At 38.7% G+C, this 19885-nt stretch overlaps 1 protein-coding gene across 1 annotated transcript; it reads left to right on the forward strand.

Annotated features, from left to right (window-relative positions):
• The first annotated feature begins 7001 nt into the window (after positions 1-7001).
• On the forward strand, positions 7002-15123 carry LOC145988946 (venom serine carboxypeptidase-like). The gene is made up of 6 exons (XM_083124250.1): positions 7002-7441; positions 8048-8231; positions 8839-8985; positions 10991-11065; positions 13806-13972; positions 14593-15123. Exons 1-6 carry the CDS (start codon positions 7160-7162, stop codon positions 15121-15123), a joined length of 1386 nt encoding a protein of 461 aa, XP_082980376.1. The 5' UTR covers positions 7002-7159.
• Positions 15124-19885: the final 4762 nt, after the last annotated feature.

The raw sequence follows: 19885 nt of genomic DNA on the forward strand, positions 1-19885 counted from the left end.
GGTCATTCCATTGATTGATCCCAATTGATCACACAAAGTATGGTATAATATCCACTAGTATCAGACCTCCGTGGTAGAGTGGTTAGCACACCGCGTTACGACGGCTTGGGCCCCTGGTTCGAATCTCAGCTTAGGCATGGGTTTCCTTGGTGAGTGTCCCTTCATCAATTTAATCATATCATCACTCATCACTCATGTTCATCGTCACGATTTGCCAAAAGTGAAAGAATAGCAACACCAAATAACAAACATCCCATCAAATTGAACACCCCCACCGATTTAGTTCTATACCGTCCCTAAATCCCACATTATTACTGCATCTTACTTCATTTTACAGCATCTAAATTGTTTTCCGATTCGAAAACAATTGGAATGTTGTTCGGTGCAGTTGATTGATTGATTGATTTAGTGTTTTAAGTCCACTTTATGCACAGAAAGTCTAATCGGGACTGGACCTAGAGTTTAAAGTGGGATCGAATCACTATGTGCCTCCACCGGGTATCGAACCCGGGACCCTTTGATTACAAGGCGAGGACGTGGTGCAGTTGATTGTGTATTGTTTCGTTGTTTGGATGTTGTAATTAACATTGCATTAATTAGTATTAGACCAATCGTGACAGAGGGAAGCGAGACCACAAAGGAAGGGAAAAGACAAGGGAGACACCGCGGCTCTCTTTAAAGGTATCATCCGTAAATGAGACTGAAGTGACTGCAGAATATTAAGGATAAAAGTTGTCTCGCTTTTTCCGTTTATTTATGTTTCAGTTATGTTTCTTCGCTTTTCTTCTACCACTCGCGGTAATTGTGTCGGTGAGGAGGAATTATAAACTCCTAAAATGAACGATGGGACAAAAAATCTATGCCTCTCCCACGCTTCGAACCTGTGACCACAAAATATTGTCTTATCTTAAAATTTACGGCCAAATATGGTAAAAATTTACGGCGAAATATGGTTTGTCACGTCGCAATTTTCGCTCGTCTCTTTTTCAAGGCGTTCTATTGCCTTTCCGATGGAGTAATGGTAACGTCTTCGCCATGTAATCAAAGGCTTCCGAGTTCAATACCAGATAGAGGAACATATGATTTGGATCCCACTTTAATCTGTAGGTCCAGTGCATAAATTGGACTTAAACAACTCATTTTTTTATTAGCGTGTGGTCTGTGGTGAGAACTCGATGTAAACCATAATTTCAGTGAACCTTCTTGACATCGACTCTAATATCAGTCAGTATATTTCCTTATGAGTGACTGTTGTTAAGAAACGAAGTTCCTGACATTTTTTTTCCGGAGGCCTCGTAGCACCCAGCTGTTTGTTGTGGCTGCCGCATGAATCATGTGACTCATGCTATCTAAGCTCCATCCTTCCCGAGAACTCATCTCCACCAGGCAAACTTAAGCGAATATTTTGTTATTTGGGTTGCATACACAACAGGCTTTAAGACGTTACGAGATTCTAGGTCCCGTGGCCCAGGTAATTCTTTCTCCGACTGTACATGAGATACTTGTATGTACGTAGTGTGCTATACAACTGGCGGCCACAAGGACACGTCATATTTTAATAATCTGCTCTAGATGTCCACTCCTTCATAGTAGAACTTTAAATACCTTTCTTGACTATCGTCGCACAACTGATGAAAACAAGCGCTCATTTCTTACTTCGTATGGCGGTGAATCTGCACTGGCAACAATGAGGACTGGCCTAAACCGGAAGTTCCGGGGAGACCGGGCAAGACCTCACCAATGATTATGTTTACATTTTTAACACGGTCTATTGAGTATAATCAGTGGCGGAGATTAGGTAGGGCAATTGCCACTATGCTAGCTAAACCTTATATATCAAGGAAAAGTAAAATGTTCTTGCCCCACCAGTTTTGGTACCTTGCCCCCCCCCTAATTTTGGATCCCAATCGCCGCCACTGACTATAATTATTAATTAGTAATGATTGTTTATTACAATTATTATTGATTTTATTTTATTTTTGTTATTTATCGTCGCTTTTCTGTCACTTTTGCCTAATCGCGACGATGAGGATGAGTGATGCTATGATGAAATATTATTGATGAAGAAGAGACACTCACGAACATCATCGATGCCCATGCAGGAATTCGAGCCTGGAAAATCTCGCGTCGTAGCGCACTGTGCTAACTACTCCGTCACGGAATATAATTAAATGATATGTGTTTGTCTATCACCACACCACACACACACAAAGAAGTGACGTATGAAAAATATTTTGAAGCTGGACAGATTATCTTATTGTTATACTAGATACAAAATATTGAACTACACTAAATGTCATATTAGGCTATCCAAAGAGAATGGAATTACATTCATTACAATTCTCTTTGATATTATCCTACAAGGAGTGTTGTATAGTGGTTGCGTTTACTTGGTTAACGTGTAAGATCTGAAGCGAGATGCCGCCACGAACGTGGGTGGGGATAAACAGCGGGCAAGTTGTTTTCGTCCGATCACACTTAACCTTCAGTTAATGGGCGCAGCTGTCATTCTCCTCGTCTACTCCACGTGGAGTCCTTGAGCCAATGAGCGCAGCTGTCATTTTGCTCTTCTAGTCCACGTGGAGTCTCAACCGTGCGGTGAATGTATCGTTGGAGCTGGTGGGCGCGCCCCGTCGACTTCAAAGCCAGCCCCTCGTTAACGTAGCTAGCGCGTCCACTAGTCCACGCGTTTATTTCGTTAACGTCGAAGAACAAAGAAAACGGCCCCCACAAACGTGGGTGGGGATAAATAGCGGGCGAGTTCTTTTCGTCCAATCACACTTAACCTTCAGCCAATGGGCGCAGCTGTCATTGTGCTCGTCTATTCCTCGTGGAGTCCTTCAGCCAATGGGCGCAGCTGCCATTGTGCTCGTCTATTTCACGTGGAGTCTCAGTTACATTGTTGAAGCTGGTGGGCGCGCTCCGTCGACTTCAAAGCCAGCCGGTCGTTAACGTACCTGGCGCGTCGACTTTAGCGCGCTCTGCACCTTGGAGTGTTCGCCACTGACTATCAGTGGCGTATCAAGGGGTGGGCGAAATGGGCCACCGCCCGAGGCCTCTTGCACGAAGTGGCCTCGCGTCCCATGGGGTTGATACGAAAAATGTAATAAATAGAAGTGAGAAAAATAGATGGGAAAGGCTATTTTTTGCGGGCAATAAAACATTCTGTTTTTATCTGGCTTTAAATTCTAGTTTAACGTTATAATTTGAATGAATACGTCAAATCAAAGGCGTAACCTACAGGCGGTCGGGGCCCTAAGCCATACCTCTGCCAAGTGTAAATTTCTCTGTGGCATATTATTAAATATCATTTTCGTCCGTAATTTATTATTACTATTAATATTTAAATATGACAATTTGCTGACGTATCGTTTATGATTTTCTATCGATTCAAATTGAGATTTCAAATTTAAAGATGGGATGGGGGACTCGCATTCTAATCTCGCCCAGGGCCTCACGATATGTTGCTACGCCAATGCTGACTGTAACATTTCTTCGCCAACTTTGGATCTCCTTGTTAAGGTTTTTGAACAAAGTCTGAATTGGTACGTTCACCGGATATGTTACGTAGAAATTTTGCATTAACATAAAATAAAAAAAATAAAAAATTATGAAACAACCCTTCACTATACAACTCGCGTCAAATAATTTACCGAGCATGCCTACCTGAAACAACTGAAATTGTTGTTTCAATACAACTTCACGAAAAAGACGAAGAACAGCTTTCCCTCTCCCCTATGAACACCTTGCTCTACAAATTTCACGGTAACTTCAAATATCTGGATTGGCTACAATTTACAAGATAAATTGGACATATTTGTCTTATATTTATTGGAATGGATTGGATTGAATTGGTGTTTTAAGTCCACTTTGTGCACAGAAAGGCTAATCGGGACTGGACCTACAGTTTAAAGTGGGATCCGAACCATGCTACGTTCCTCGTAGCGGTTCACTTCACAAGTACACTTACCTTGTAAGCTCAGAAGAGCATGCTGGATAATCCCAGGGTTCGGGTTGAATTACTGCGTTCCTTCCCCTTGGATCCACAGGTGAAGTCCAATGACAACCCACGAGGTTGTCCTCCTGATGCAGCCAGTGGCGTCTCGTCCCTAGGGGCTTCCGGGGCTTAGCCCCTAAAGAAAAACGGACGTATTCACGTAATTATCAATCACCGTAACGCATAAGTATCACACAGTCTTTTAAAAGGCGATTTTTACCCACGTAAATTCATCGTCTGTTGCAATGGATACGACAGCGCTCCTAGCGGCATTGATGTCAATTATCGCTTTCCGGGGCACGTCGCAAAGGAAGGCGTGGCCTACACCCACCTACGCTACAGTGAAGGTCACATGCTAGCGGAGAGAGGAGGGCAGAGTGCAATGGATTTGAGTGTTGATGCGGGGCTACTTCCGTTGCGTCGCGTTCGATCTCGCGTGTTGTTCAATGTTCTGTAGTGTTTTGGTGGATTTCATTCGATATGTTTGAGTGAGTTTGGCAGGGTTGATGTTCGAACACAAATTGATGAAGGACATAGGCTGTCAATTACAAGACACAATGAATTTGTCCGGAAAAATAGGCATATATTAAATAGAATTATCAATTGCTTAAAATTCTGTGGTCGACATGAACTTGCTCTACGAGGACATAATGAAAGAGAACAATCTTTAAACAGAGGCATCTTCCCAGATTTATTATCCCTTCATAGAAGAGGTAACTTCGTGTTCTTTATTGTAGTGAAGAGTTGAAAAACATAAACTCTATCAGTAGATTGCTTTCATTTTTTATTTAAAAATATTTAGATGGTACGGTACCTTTTCAGAAACAGTAAAAATTACAAACATAGTTTTAATAACTCCAGTGGCAACAGCTGAATCTGAACGATGTTTCAGCACATTGAAGCGTATTAAAACTTGCTTAAGAAATGCAATGGGACAAGACAGACCAAATGCCTTGGCACTTGCTTACAATAGATATAGATACCTTTCAAACATAGAGGGCTTCAACGAAAAAGTAATAACAAAATTTGCTGAGCAGAAGAACAGGAGTCAACGTTCGTAGAAAGGTATGTTTCACAACAATACCTGTTTCTTTTGTAATCATGTGAATTGTCATTATATTTTAAATTCTTTAAAAAAATAAGTCCAGTTTTGTAGTTTAGAAGATAAATACCCGTTTTTTTGTAATTCATGTAATTTGTCATTACATTTTAAATTCTTTCAAAAAAGTAAGTCCAGTTTTGTAGTCTAGAAGAAAAAATACCTATTTTTTGTAATTCATGTGAATTGTCATTATATTTTAAATTCTTTAAAAAATAAGCCCCGGCCAAATTTAAGGCCACGAGACGCCACTGGATGCAGGTATCCAAAAGTACGAAATACACTTTCGAAATAAAGAAAAACCGCAATATGTTCAACTTTACGTTTATTATAGACACGCAGGTATATCACGTAAGACTAAAATTACAATTAAAATACTTTCGAACGGTACAGCACGAGATGCGTAAGCTTATCTTTCCCGTAACGAGAAGCACCTCTTGCTACTTCAAATCTCTTCGCGCAACTGCTGACCGTTTTTCTGGAAGGCGATTATACCTCCCCAGTTAAACAGTGTTACCAGACACAATAACCTTTTAATACTAGGAAGTTGATAAAAGCAAACAGTAATATATTAGAAATGTACAGTAATCTGGCACAGAAAATTTAGGTATGTGGTGGCAACAATGCAATGAAAAGCGCGTGATCTTCTAACACCACAAGAGTTTAAATAAATCAACAATGGCTTTCAAAATATAATAAGAGAAACGAACTGCGTTTGCCAAAAACATGAAACAACAAATACAAGTAGATATTAGGAATTTAACTCAGAAATTAGGCTTCACTAACTTGATTAAAATGAAACTTACAACAATCTTTAGAACATTTAAAGGCAAATCAAACTATGTGTGTGTGAATTGTTAACTGTATAATACGTGTAACTATAATAAGCATGAGATAATAATATAAGACATAATAATAATAATATAAAACCACGAAGTAATGGCCAACTCGGGGTCATTACAACCACTATGTGCCTCCACCGGGAATCGAACCCGGGACCCCTTGATTACAAGGCGACGACGCTACGACTGCGCCATCGGGGAGACCTGTTATATTTATTATTCTGTTTCAATTTTAGAAAGATGAGGTCCAACCCCCCCCCCCCCCTACCATCAAAACACCATTTTCATTAATCACATAAGAATTGGAACAAAACATTTCAATGATTGAAAGGTTTATGAAAATTTATCTATTATTTAGCCGGTGATTCACTTGCATCTATGACGTAGTTTCTTCATAATAGTTGTGTACGTCAGTACTCATTTTTCTGTCAATACTTAATATTACTAACAAAGTTCTTCTATAGAAGATGATTATCAGACTTCAGGGCCTACTACATGTTAAATTTTCGAAGAGGAATTTCACTGTGATTTGTCTTGAAAATTCAAACAGTAACATTAGCATCGTGAGCGTACATGTAGCAAAATGTAAATGAAAAATAGTATTTACGCGGATAACATAATTCACATGCATTAAAATAATACTCGTATTTACAGCCGAAGCATTTAGAAAAAAAAAATGTCTTACCCAACTAAAATCTGATTAGCTAATCATAATTGAATAATAGTTTAATGTAATAAGAATACCGGTAACTATTAAAATGTTAATATAATAAGACTAGTGAAATTTGATCTACTTTAGTCTACAGCTGTATCTAGTAAATACTGCTGTCAGATACTTCTGAAACTTGATTTGCCACATTGCATCATATGAGACAATAAGTCTGAGATTTATGTCTGATTCTTTATCATCGCTGAGTGCCTCTTCCAAGGTTATTTTATCATAAAGAAAGCAGCAGGAAGGGTTTCCTCACAATACACTATAGATAACAGATTGATTGTCTTTTGTAACGTTATAAATACAATTAGCACTGACCGTTTCTGTCCTCAGTCTTAAGTGATTCAGCATAACCTTATTATCTGAGAACCATACAGTCCAAAGGTGTGGTGTTGTCCACTCTCTCAAACCTTTGCACACACATTCTAAACTCATGACTTTCTGAATCCATAAAATATATATTATTCGTCTATAGTCTTGATATCAACCACTTATCGCAAATAGCCATGTTCAGGTACTTCGGGTTGATTACCCTGTTCTTTGGCATAGGTTCTGGCAATCATGTTTCTACGTTGAGAAGAGTTTACCCAACATGGGAACCAATGCCAGTTGAGGGTGATCCTGGTGATGCTCTTTTCCTTACTCCGTTGATCCAGTCTGGCAACATTGAAGAGGCACGAAATTTATCGAAAGTTGGCAACATTTCCGAAATCCCTAGTTTCTCAGGATATTTTACAGTGAATGAAGATTTCAACTCGAATCTCTTCTTCTGGTTCTTTCCTGCCGAAGTAAGTTAATTTAATTTCGTATTATGTATTTATTCCTTCTAAAAATATATAAATTTTATTCTAATAGCACTTACATAATTTGAAACGTTTACTTTATTCTACCGTGTTTTCAGAGTTATAATTTGACGTTAGTTGGTTACCAACTTCTGATCAATAGTTGTTTTAAGTTGTAGTTTCTATAACATTTCACAACAAATGTCCACTTGTTATCGAGTTTCAGGAGACCCAAAATTCTATCATGTTGATGGGTTCAGGGTGCAAATTCTCGAAAATGAAAGGTGGAGTCAGATTACTTTCGGGATATCTGTTGTTCTGCATTTGTAGATTTGGAGCGAGTCGCAACTCGAAGCCTGCAATCAACAAATGAGCTGCTGAACTGATCCCAGCACTTATCGCTAGATCTCTTGGTCACGATCTACGCTAACAATAGGCTCGCTAGCTAGAATCATGTAGCCTGCTGGAGATGTTCCAGACATTTTTGACTATTCCGTCGTACAAGAAAGTCAAATTATCAAGGACTAACCTGAATCTACGCTGTTTTTCTTTGCAGACCGAGAAAATGTCTTGTTTAAATGTTAAAAATGAATTTCATGATGACAATTGCAGACAGACTATGAAAATGCGCCGGTAGTTCTTTGGCTTCAGGGAGGACCGGGTGGATCTTCACTCTATGGCCTCTTCACAGAAAATGGACCTTTCGCAGTATCCGAAGACTACACTTTGGTGAACAACCCATATTCCTGGCACAAGAATCATTCACTCATCTACATCGACAATCCAGTAGGAACAGGTACGTTTTTAGAAACGTTTCACCGACCGATATCAAGGGTATGTGAAGAAAACCGTCATCTCTACCACTACTCAATTGTTCGATGTGTTCTCACAGTAGGAGTCTGCGAACAAAAAACATGTCAGTAGAATTTCGTCCAAGACAGTGGCGGCGATTGGGTTCCAAAACAGGGGGAGGCAAAGTGCCAAAACTAGGGGGGCAAAGACAGTATATTTCCCTTTGTAGATAACGTTTAGCATTGTGCGGGGGTAAAGTGGGGAAAAGGGGGGCAACTGCCCTCTCACCCCCCTAATCGCCGCCACTGTAGGAAGATATATGTAAAAATTAGAATTGTCCATTTCTACTTAGTAACTACTGTCAATAAACGTATTATCTGGTGCATTCCTACCATAGGTAGTCAACTTCAATATTTTACTCTTATCTTCAGTTGTTATGCCATGTGTTATTCAAACTATCGGTAAAGGGAATAATGTTGCCTTTACGCTTTGTCAATATTTTATTCAATAACTTAAAGAATAATCGTAAATTCAATTTGCAACAATATCTTAACTGGACAAAAGGACATCCTTTTTTTACGATGAAATTGCATTATTGTGATTGATTACAGGCTTCAGTTTCACCGAAGATGCCCGAGGATATCCGACAAATGAAACAGCCGTCGGTAGAGATCTCTATGAAGCCCTCGTCCAATTTTTCACTCTCTTTCCTGAATTACAGCAGCGTGACTTTTTCGTCAGTGGAGAATCTTACGCTGGTAGGTGTGAATGAAATACATAGTAATGTACCGTATTTGGCTGCGTATAAGACGCACCGCATTTTTTGTACGCATTTTTTTTAGGAAAAAGCTTTATCGCTGAATATTGTAATTCATTTATAGTATTTCAAGTATGAGGTAATATGTAGGTCCACTTTCAACAAAAAACTTACCTAATCTAACTAGGAAAGAATACATTTTCATCTTCTTTGTCAAAACCCACACATTCATCTCCGGAGCTAAATAGTCACTTGAAACCTCTTCTAAATCAGAATCTGTGTTCCAAATTTGTGAAATCCTAGGCCTCTTTCTTCTTCCTGATGGTATAACCTGAGTATCTTCGTATAAGAAGCACCTTGTACTCGGCAGTAACAAGGAACGGCGTTCCTGGAACGCAGCCAAGCTGGTGTTGTCTTTCAAAATCAAGCGGCAGGCTCCACGTTCGTGCCGCAATCGCCGACCCGGCTCAGCACAATACTGTACATTCGAAACAACAACGTCGGTAATTAAAACAAGAAATTAGTAAACTAGTTCCGAGCCCTTCTAGCCTATCTCTCTTAATAAATATTCTTCGTTATCTCATATTTACAATAGGTACAACTACATTAAGTAATTCCGTTCGTGTGTCCGGAGGAAAAAAGAGGCAATCCGAGAATTAGGTATTCCTTATAAATTTAAAACAAACAATCGTGCCGCCCTACCAAAGTGCCGCTCTAGGCCCGGGCCTATCAGGCCTATTGGGAAATCCGGGCCTGGGTGATACAGATATTTATATCACACAAGGAAAATGCACTATATTCAATCATAGTGCCTACAGTAAATTCCAACCCCGGCCGAAGCAATGAAACTCCCCTTCGTTCCGAAAACTTGGGAGCTGTTGACCTTTGACGCAGATGCGGAGGGAATTTGCATGATGACATCAAAGTCACAGATTTCTGTCTAAACGGGAGATCGCAACAGGGGCAGCGAATGTACAGATAAAGAAGCTTCCCTGAGAGATTCTTCTAAATACTTGCTGCTACTTACATTTATTCTTATAAATAAGATGATCAAATGTATTAGCTGTTGTTCATGTTCTGTGATTTTATCCTTCACCTGAGTTGTGAGCAAAATAATATCTACGTACATTGTCACTCTTCACTGCAAACAAATTACACAGAATAGTTTTGCCTAATGTCAAAGGGGCTGACGGCAGTTCCAAGCGGCCCCTGTTTGGCTACGGGCTTGCAATGAAATATATTACAAATTACAATATGCTTTAAAACAATGCGTACTTAAGTTATTTTTCTTCTGGGCACTTTTTACCCAGCGTGCGTCCTTACGTTATAGCGGAAATCGCTCTTCTTACCGCCATTTGTTTCTAATTTTTCTCAACTTTTTCTTTGTGTAATGAAATAAAAATGTTCAAACTTAATAAAGTTAGGTTATACATTGAAGATATTGCTATTTACATGCTTTGAAACCATTAAAATTCGGACTTCAAAAGCAATTTTCTTCTGGGTACTTTTTACCCAACACGCTTCCTACCGGGTTAACAATGGAAAGAAAACAACTTGCAAACCGAACAAATATGCCAATCAAAATTTCATCAAAAAATGCCGGGAATGTGTGAAAGCAGTTGGCTACCACTTTGAACAACTCTTATAACACAGGTTAGTATCGCTATGCAATATAAATATGATTGTCTGCATGCTTAAGATATGTGCGTCCAAATAAGCGGGACATCACGGGTCGAAAATACCGGCATCTGCGCCATGCCACGCCGTCTGCAGGCACGCGGTATGCTCGGCCCAGAGCCAAAACGAACGCACTGTACTTTCTCCAGTGTATTCTAATGGTGGTATGTTCAACAGTTAGTTCATAAAAAAATATATTTCGCATTTTTCAACAATGGTAGGGCTAAGCCAACTTTTCTTTCCTCCTTTTCAGGATATCTAGTCAATATCATACAAAAGACCAGTGTCGAATTTCAGCATTAATCCTTTGAATCTATATTTATTTTCAGGAAAATACGGACCAGCTATTGCATACACAATTCATCAAAACAACCCAGGCGCAAAGTTGAAGATAAATTTACAAGGTGAGTGATAATGCATGCATTAAACCAGATGCATATGAAATTGTACAAACTTTGTTTTGTGAGGAAAAAGGCGCCATTTTCAAATCATAACTCATACGAATCCCATACCTTTAGAATATTTTGTGCACAAGACGTGTCAGGCAGGATTGTATGATATGATGTTCCTAGTAATGGTGTGACGAGAAGGGGCGGGAGTTCAACCTTCTTGCTCAGTGGCGGCGATTGGGTTCCAAATCGGGTGGAGGAGGGCAAAGTGCCAAATCTAAGGGGACAAAAACAGTTTACTTTCCCTTGCTACATAAGGTTTAGCATAGTGTGGGGTCAAAAGTGGCCAAAAACAAAAGTGGGGGGGGGGGGGCAACTCTCCTTCCCCCTAATCGCCGCCACTGTCCCTGCCTGATATACGTCAAGTAGTAGTATTTGAAATGAAACCTGTAAAATTGGCTCTCTTTGCGCACTTCTGTCATATTCGCAATAATTTAATTGAAGCATTCCACCGAATAATGCTGTATGGCACATTTCAGTGAATGCGAGAACAACAGATATAACCTGTTGTATGCATAGGCGTAGCTAGAACTTTATATTTGGGTGTGCACAATTAAACAAAATGAGGTCTTGTACCTTTTTAATAGCATATTTTGTAACACAATCACTTGGCTCTTTAACTGCACTGATGTTTGTAAAGGAATATAAATTCACTAAATGACAGTGTTGAAAATTTCTGAATATATGTACCTAGTAGAAAAAATCAAATTGCATAAAATTACAGACACACAAAATGTTCATAAATGTTACAAACAATACATCAAAATACACGTCATCTATAACAAGAGACGTCTGTCAAAAGGTACAATGTTCTTAAACTAATCAATAACTTCATTTACATCAATAGACTAAGCTTTTTCCTGTTCCACAAATAGCAAGAGCAGGGCTTCCAATCTATCCTGCTTCTGAGTTGCTCTTAATTTAGTTTTAACTTGGGTAAGCTTGGAGAAAGCTCTCTCACACGTGCAGCTTGTGACAGGTATAGAAGAATGGCGCTGTAGTACAGAGTAGAATGCAGTAAATATCTTCTTTCTCCAATGACATAAAAAAATCGAAAATCTATAGACACTAGTTTCATCAGCGATAACGCACACGTTTGTACCATGTAATGACATTTTCAACTTCTTACAAACTGCCGCTTATTTTCTCTCTTATTGAAATATCTGTCTTTAATTCCCTTTGATAAAGCAGGCCATTAGGGTGTGCCTAGGCACACCCGGCACACCCCGTAGCTACGCCTATGGTTGTATGTTACTTGCAGAAGAAACATAAAACCTTATGCAAACACAGTATCAATCTTTAGGCAACATCCGACCATATGACTGACCAGCTTGGAGCCTGTAGCCGCAGGGCCGCAGTATGATTCCACTGGTAACGCAGCACATTCCCAAAAGTGCCATACAGCGTTATTCGGTGGAATGCTTCAATTATATAAATCGCAACACTCTCATATCATTACCCACGGATGGAGCAGAATTGTTACGTAAGTAGCTGACTGCTTTATCTTATAATGAAAAATTTTCTTAAATCGTTGCAGACAAAAATGTCATCACACATTCAAAGTTTTTTGGAAAATAATAACAATATCAGTAACAGCCATATTAAGAATTTTACCCTGTCAAAACATATCCCGAATTTGTTTTTCTGGGACACTATGTGTACTGTGATCGCTAACTCGGTGGCCGAGCCGGTAAAGTTTTCATTTTATCTCGCCACTGAAGTTCCCGGGATCGAATCCTGTCCTGGGCATGGATGACTCTTGTGTGTCTTCCTTCATCAATTTCATCTCATCATCACTCGTCCTCATCGTTGCTACTGGCAAAGTGGAAGAAATGCGACGTTAAATACCAAAAATACAAATAAATCTGTGATTATACAAATTCCATATTTCGAATGGCACTCATATTTCACTACGGAAACTTGAAAAGTACGACGTGATGTTCAGTTCGATAGTTGGAAGTCATCAATACATCTTGTTCTACAATGTATTTTGCTGTTGTCGTATCGCAATATTACCGTAGAAGACGAAGAGGTTGTTGCCTGTAAGTCGGTATTGATCTTAATTGCTTCATGTGTCTATCCTCAGAGATGTAAAGAGAATTTATTCTTTTACATTTATTAAATCCTAGTAACAAATTTCCAGGCGGGATGATAGCAACATGGCGAAAACTTATATTCCAACAAGTTTTCAAAATTGACTTCTTTATCAACTTTTACTCCATCACACACTTCCGGATGCATGCACATGCAGGTGAAGTCCAGATTAGCCTATTTGTAATGAAGTGGACTTAAAACTCAAACTCAAAGTCATTCTGCATAAGTTTGAAAAGTTCTGCTACAAAATGAAGTATAATTATTCTCAATTTATACATGATAAACAGGCCTCCCCGATGGCGTAGTGGTAGCGTCGTCGCCTTGTAATCAAAGGGTCCTGGGTTCGATACCCGGTGGAGGCACATAGTGGTTCGGATCCCACTTTAAAACTGTAGGTCCAGTCCCGATTAGTCTTGCTGTGCATAAAGTGGACTTAAAACACCAACTCAACAACAACATGACAAACATTAATGATGAGCTCCTGAGCGGTTTGAACTTTTGACCACTGTGGTTAAACGTCCACACTATCCATCATGAATCAAACATTAGTGATAAATTGCAAAGAACGAATAGGCCTACAGTAACATAATTTTTCTTTCAGGTATAGTGATAGGGGATGCATGGAGCGATCCCCTACATCAAACCCCTTATGGAGATTATCTCTATCAGTTGGGATTGATCGACGCTAATACTCGTGATTCCTTCCATCAGTCTGAGAATGAGATTGTTCAACTAATATTGAATGAGCAGTATGTCGAAGCAAACGATGTAAGTACTGACTGATATGGCTTGTGGAATTTGCATAGCGAGGAGCAGATAAGGCTTACCTTGTATACACTGATATTTTATATTGTACCAATTAAAATCTTCGGGATTTCCAGAATTAGTTGTTCAGAAGATGGAAGAGATAAAGCTTATCTTGCACACAAGTCACAATCTGTTTTTTCCCCCTGTCTATCTCTAATACATTTGTCATGACCTACCAGTCCAGCATCAACAGTTACTTGTGTGACATTTAAATATATAATGCGATTGGATTAAAATATTCATAATGTACTGATTTCGAAGATTTATGAAGTACTTTGTGGTATTTGCTAACAAATGAAAAAATATACTTCAGTATGATGGCATAGCCTGGATGAACGGAAAGCATTGACGAAAATGTTTTTTGTTGTGTGTGACTCTTTGAAAATGTAACAAAGTTTGACTTCATTTATCTGTGAAGCATATAGGTTACAGATGTTAGTCATTTTTGTATATACACTCACAAACATTTAAATCTTAATGCAATTATAGACAATAATAATTCTAAAATTGATTTTTTTAAAACATTTGATTTTACACTTTGTTAAATTGTTGTGTTATTGATATTTTTATAATCATTTCAGAAAAATGAATTCTTGCTGAACGCAATTTTGTCTACAACCGGAATTTACGACATATATAATTATCTCTACCAAGAAGAACCCGTCACAGGAGGTGATTATTTTGTTTATGTCCAACAGGAAGCAGTGCGTGCTGCCCTCCACGTCGGAAATTTGACTTACAACTCCGGCGATGAGTCGGCTAATGCATTATTAGGAGACATGCAACAATCTGTTAGGCCGTGGGTCGAGGTATTAGCAAACAATTATCGAGTACTTTTCTACAGTGGGCAAATGGATATTATCTGTGCATATCCATTGTCTCTCAAATTCTACGAAGCTATGGAATTTAACGCTGCAGAAGAGTACAAAACAGCTCCTAGAGAAATTTGGTATGTTGGAGAGGAACTTGCAGGTTACATCAAGACAGCTGGAAACTTTAGTGAATTGTTGGTAAGAAATGCTGGCCATATGGTGCCTATGGATCAACCAGTGTGGGCTCTTGATCTGATAACTCGATACACGAGAAATTTACCCTTCAGTAAGAAACTATGAATATCTATGTGTAATGTTACTATTGGATAAATATAAATATAGCATCTCACAAGCATTTTTATTAGAGTTGTCAAATGTATTTGTCCTTTTACCACTTGCATGCACATTAAGGATGCCTGATTGCAGTCACTAGCCAAGGAAATTGTTTTTCAAAAACTCTTAGTTACAAATCTATGGATAAATATTGGGCTCTGCCCTGACTAAGATTAAAACTAGGGTCTTTAGCACCTGGCGAAAACTCAGATTTCAGCACCCCACCCGATTCCATGAATAGGCATGGGCTGTGGCGGCGATTGGGTTCCAAAACCGGAGGGGTCAAAGTGCCAAAACTGGGGAGGGGCAAAGACAGTAGTACATTTCCCTTTGTAGATAAGGTTTAGCATTGAGCGGGGGCAAAAGTGGTGAAAAGCGGGGAGCAACTGCCCCCTCGCTCCCACCAATCGCCGCCACTGGGCATGGGTATGGAATTTTAGTAAAAGTAATAAAAAGTGTAAATTACTTTAATTTTAGTTTTAAAATAAAATGTATATTATATGTAACTGAAATAGTTTAGTAAAGATTTTTAGAAATACATCCCGGAAATATTATTATACTAATTAATTTAATTATGATGCAAGACATAGAAAACAGATTATCAGACACAACTTATGCATCTTAATTTGGTTCAACATTGTCTACATAACTTTGTACACATAATATGAGTGATTAATATACAAACTATCTAAAATAATACACCCTTTCAAGCATAAAACAGCATCAACATCTTCAGAGCTTCACTTTGCAAGCTTTCTCTACAGAATATATATATATATATATATATATATATATATATATATATATATCGTCGTAACAAATTGAAGATGGTCACTTATTTTCTATGGAAATTATGCTCAAATGTGTTAGCCCCTGTTGCTCCATGATGCTCCTTAAAAATTTCAGTTTTAGTTTACTGAATCTTTTCTCAGCAGAGGTAACCGAGACTGGATGGGTGAAAAATATTCTTAAATTGCTGTTACGCTTGAATATCCCTCTTCGAACCTATTTTTTATATATCCAATATCCGGCTCAAGATGGTAGCTGGCGGGGTGGTTTTCTGTTCTTTATTACCTTAGCTTGCTACTTGAAGTTTTCCACCTGAACAAATTCCTTATTAATATCATCTCTCTAAATATCTGTTAGATCCTTGGCCTTAATCTTGGTATCTATAATTTGTGACGGTCCTGTGAATCCGCACAATATAATTATATGTTTATTGAAATTAATAATTTCATATTATACAAGTAACTTTCAAATAAGAGTTAAAAAATGTATAATAACTACTTTGTACAACGTCAGTTATGCTTTATGTTATGTATTGCGCTATACGCTGTATAAATTAGTTACAATTTTGGAATTCTAACGTTGCTATAGCAACGAGAATCAATAGTCACTATGTAGCAATGGATGTAATGGAATTGGAAATAGATAATAGTGAACTGCATATTGCTCAGTTATTTTAATAATACTTAGACCCATAGAAGTTGTACCTTCACCTTCGCGTTATAATTCGAAATATTTATGAACGAAATGTAATCGTGCAAATGATTGACTAGTGAACGTCACAAATTTCCATTTTCTGGATCTCAGTACCAAAACCTCGAACCTGGTTTTCAGCTGACTTACGATTCTACGATAAGGATATCATAAACAAATCCTCCTGTGATATCTCTGAATGTTTCTTTGAAAGAAGTACGTAGCTAGGTTGGCCTTACCGACATCTTTGGATGTGAAACTGTCTCATGTAGACTGCAAAAAAATAAAATTGAAATGCCACGAATATTTTTCACTGATTCATCAACCGTCGCAGCATCTTTTTGAAGAAATTTGTTAAGACCTTGTACTTTCTTGAGTGTTTAGTAGTAGAGTAGGTGCGCTGGATTAGCTTACACCAGGCACAAGTGTTGGAGTGTAGAAAGAATTGTTAGCGATTCATTGCTACTTTTAGCACTCTTAGACAGTGTTGGGGATTAAGGGTTACGAGTAACTTATATCTTTCGAGTAACAATAACTGCAAGTAGTTATTTTTTGAAATGAGTAGGTAAGTGTGGCTGTAACTCAGTTAATTTTCTGGATGTTTCTAGAAAAAGTAGAAATATAATTTTAATCTTCAACCATAGTTGCGAGCAAACGTTTTGCGCCACTTATTTTTTAAAAACGTATGAAATTTATTACGTATCAAAGTAATGAAAATTAGTGTAAATTTCATATGGTTATCAGCAAAGAAGAGTCTATACATTCAACATGATCTACAAGTTATATCTAGAAGAAAGTAACTGTAACTTTAATTTAGTTACAGTTAAAAAAAATGTAACTGTAACGGAGTTACTTTTTGCGCAAAGTAATTGTAGTTGTAACTCAGATACATTTATGAAGTAACTTTTCGAAAACTACTTCTATACGTCTTCGTAGACGAGGATATGATCGGTTAAATGAAATGGGGGTTGCCATTTACTTTTATGTTAGGATTAAGGACCGAGACACTCGACTCGGGCGACTAACCTTCGGGCGCGTCCTCGGGAAGTTCTCCGTTGATGATAGCACCAAAACCTTATTTCTGATTACATAAGCGTGGCTATTTGTTCCTTAGTTTGAATTAATTTCTTAAGTCCACTTTATGCACAGAAAAGCTAATCGGCACTGGGTCTATAGGTTAAAGTGGAATTCGGAACACTATGAGCCTCCACCTGGTGCTTTGTTACAAAGTTGGATTAATTGAAGTTACTGCATAATACAGTATATTAACAGTATATAAAAAAAACCGACAATTCGCAAAAAGAAATATCAACATGTAAATACAGTAGGATAACATTCTGTACTACACTACATACATTACTATTGATGGCCTTCATGTCTAAATGTTATCATTAAAATACGCGTTTCATATTTCTTATTTTAAAAATGCTTTCTCTATCAGTGGCGCAACCACAGGGGGGTAGGGAGTCATTGCCCTTCCAACCTTGGACGGAAATCAATTCTAGCAGGGTTTGGGGGAGGCAAACATTGAAGTAAAAAATGCAATACTAGCAGAATCCAAGGGTAACAGGACAAAAGGATACTCATGATGGAATTCGTTTTCCCCTATTTCTTGCACTTTTCTCTTCCAGACAGTCAAGGGCACCTACAGGGGAGGAGGAAAAAAGGTGCAATTGCCTCCCCTGCCCGGCCATTGCAAATTTTATACAAATAAAAATACATTTCGTAAAGTAAAGCCTGCTTCCCTATGTATGCCCTTTTTGAACTAGTGCACCACTCGACCTTGGAACTTTGCACGCCCTGCAAGCAACATGACGGCAAAGACCAACTTGTCTCCTGCTTAAGAGAAGTGGCCTTGGCAAACCCTGCCCTTTAATTATGACCGACCAGAGTCTTCGAACCGGCAGCTGTGGGTCTTGCGACCGACACTCGGTTCCAGGCTGGTACTCCCTTCTCCTACACACATGTCCAGCTCAACTTTACATACGGCCAGTTCTGCTTCGATCGCTGTTACTTGCAACGTGTCTGGGTAAACATTTCTACTTCACACTTGCCTACCTCGACAAGTCAAGTTCCCCTGGACGGAGCCTTTGATCCGAGGGAGAGAAATATTCTTGCTCGCTTCGCTCGCAATTTCTGCTTTTTTTACGGTCTTAAGTTCAGAGCCGTAGCTAGGGGGCGCCGGAAGTCGGACCTGGGAGCCAAACGATGTAAATAAAAAAAGTAATTAATTAATTAAAAGAGAATGCCATAGAGTCCTCGTGAAATTATTTGCCCCTTTTAAATTAATATTGTTTTGAGTTTGCAAAAAAATGGATCTAAATATTTTCTTGCTCGCTTCGCTCGCAACATAAGCTTGTCATATGGACAAAACGACTTAACTTATATACGTCATGCATTTTCTGTCTTTTAAAAATATAGTCTGTGTGCTTTCTTTCCATTATTAGCTAATGTGAAATTGAACGTGTTGAGAACATATTTCAAATCGTTTGAACCGACACTATTGCTTTAGGGCCTCCCCGATGGCGCAGTTATAGCGTCGTCGCCTTGTAATCAAGGGGTCTCGGGTTCGATTCCCGGTGGAGGCACGTAGTGGTTCGGATCCCACTTTAAACTGTAGGTCCAGTCCCGATTAGCCTTACTGTGCATAAAGTGAACTTAAAACAACAAATCAATCCAATCCAACTGTTGCTTTAGCACCGACTTGTACGGTTGTACCCCCTTTTTCCGTATATCACAGGGACTACTACTACTACTAATAATAATAATAAAACTATTGTTATTATTATTATTATTATTGGTACGTTTATCCTGGTGCTTGCCCCCTACCCCAGACAAAAATTCGTGGTTATGCCTCTGTTCTCTATTGTAATATACCTCTTTTTCAGCTTCTACTGTAATGATAGGCCATTACAATCAACGATTTCTTAGGGCGCCCTCTTAAGGAAAATTGCCACCACCCCAGTCCGGCTCTGCTCACAGCCGGCAAAAGGAAATGTGGTCTTCTCAAACAAGAAATGAAAATCTTTCTTGCAACATAGTATGAGAATAGGTAAAAGTAGAAGCACTTGATAATAGATCATGTCCAATTAACACTGCATGCTAATAAAGAACACATTGCCACTAATATTCAGAGAAGTGTTATTTGCAGTACTCTTAAAATTGAGATGAGAAGAGAGCATCTTGCATGCGTGGTGTGGTGACGTTACTGTCGTTGCGGAATTGAGCCTTGCTTCATTGCACGTTAAAA

The sequence above is a fragment of the Lepisma saccharinum genome, chromosome 6 (genome assembly GCF_977018435.1).
Source record: "Lepisma saccharinum chromosome 6, izLepSacc3.1, whole genome shotgun sequence".
Taxonomy (NCBI): Eukaryota; Metazoa; Arthropoda; class Insecta; order Zygentoma; family Lepismatidae; genus Lepisma; species Lepisma saccharinum.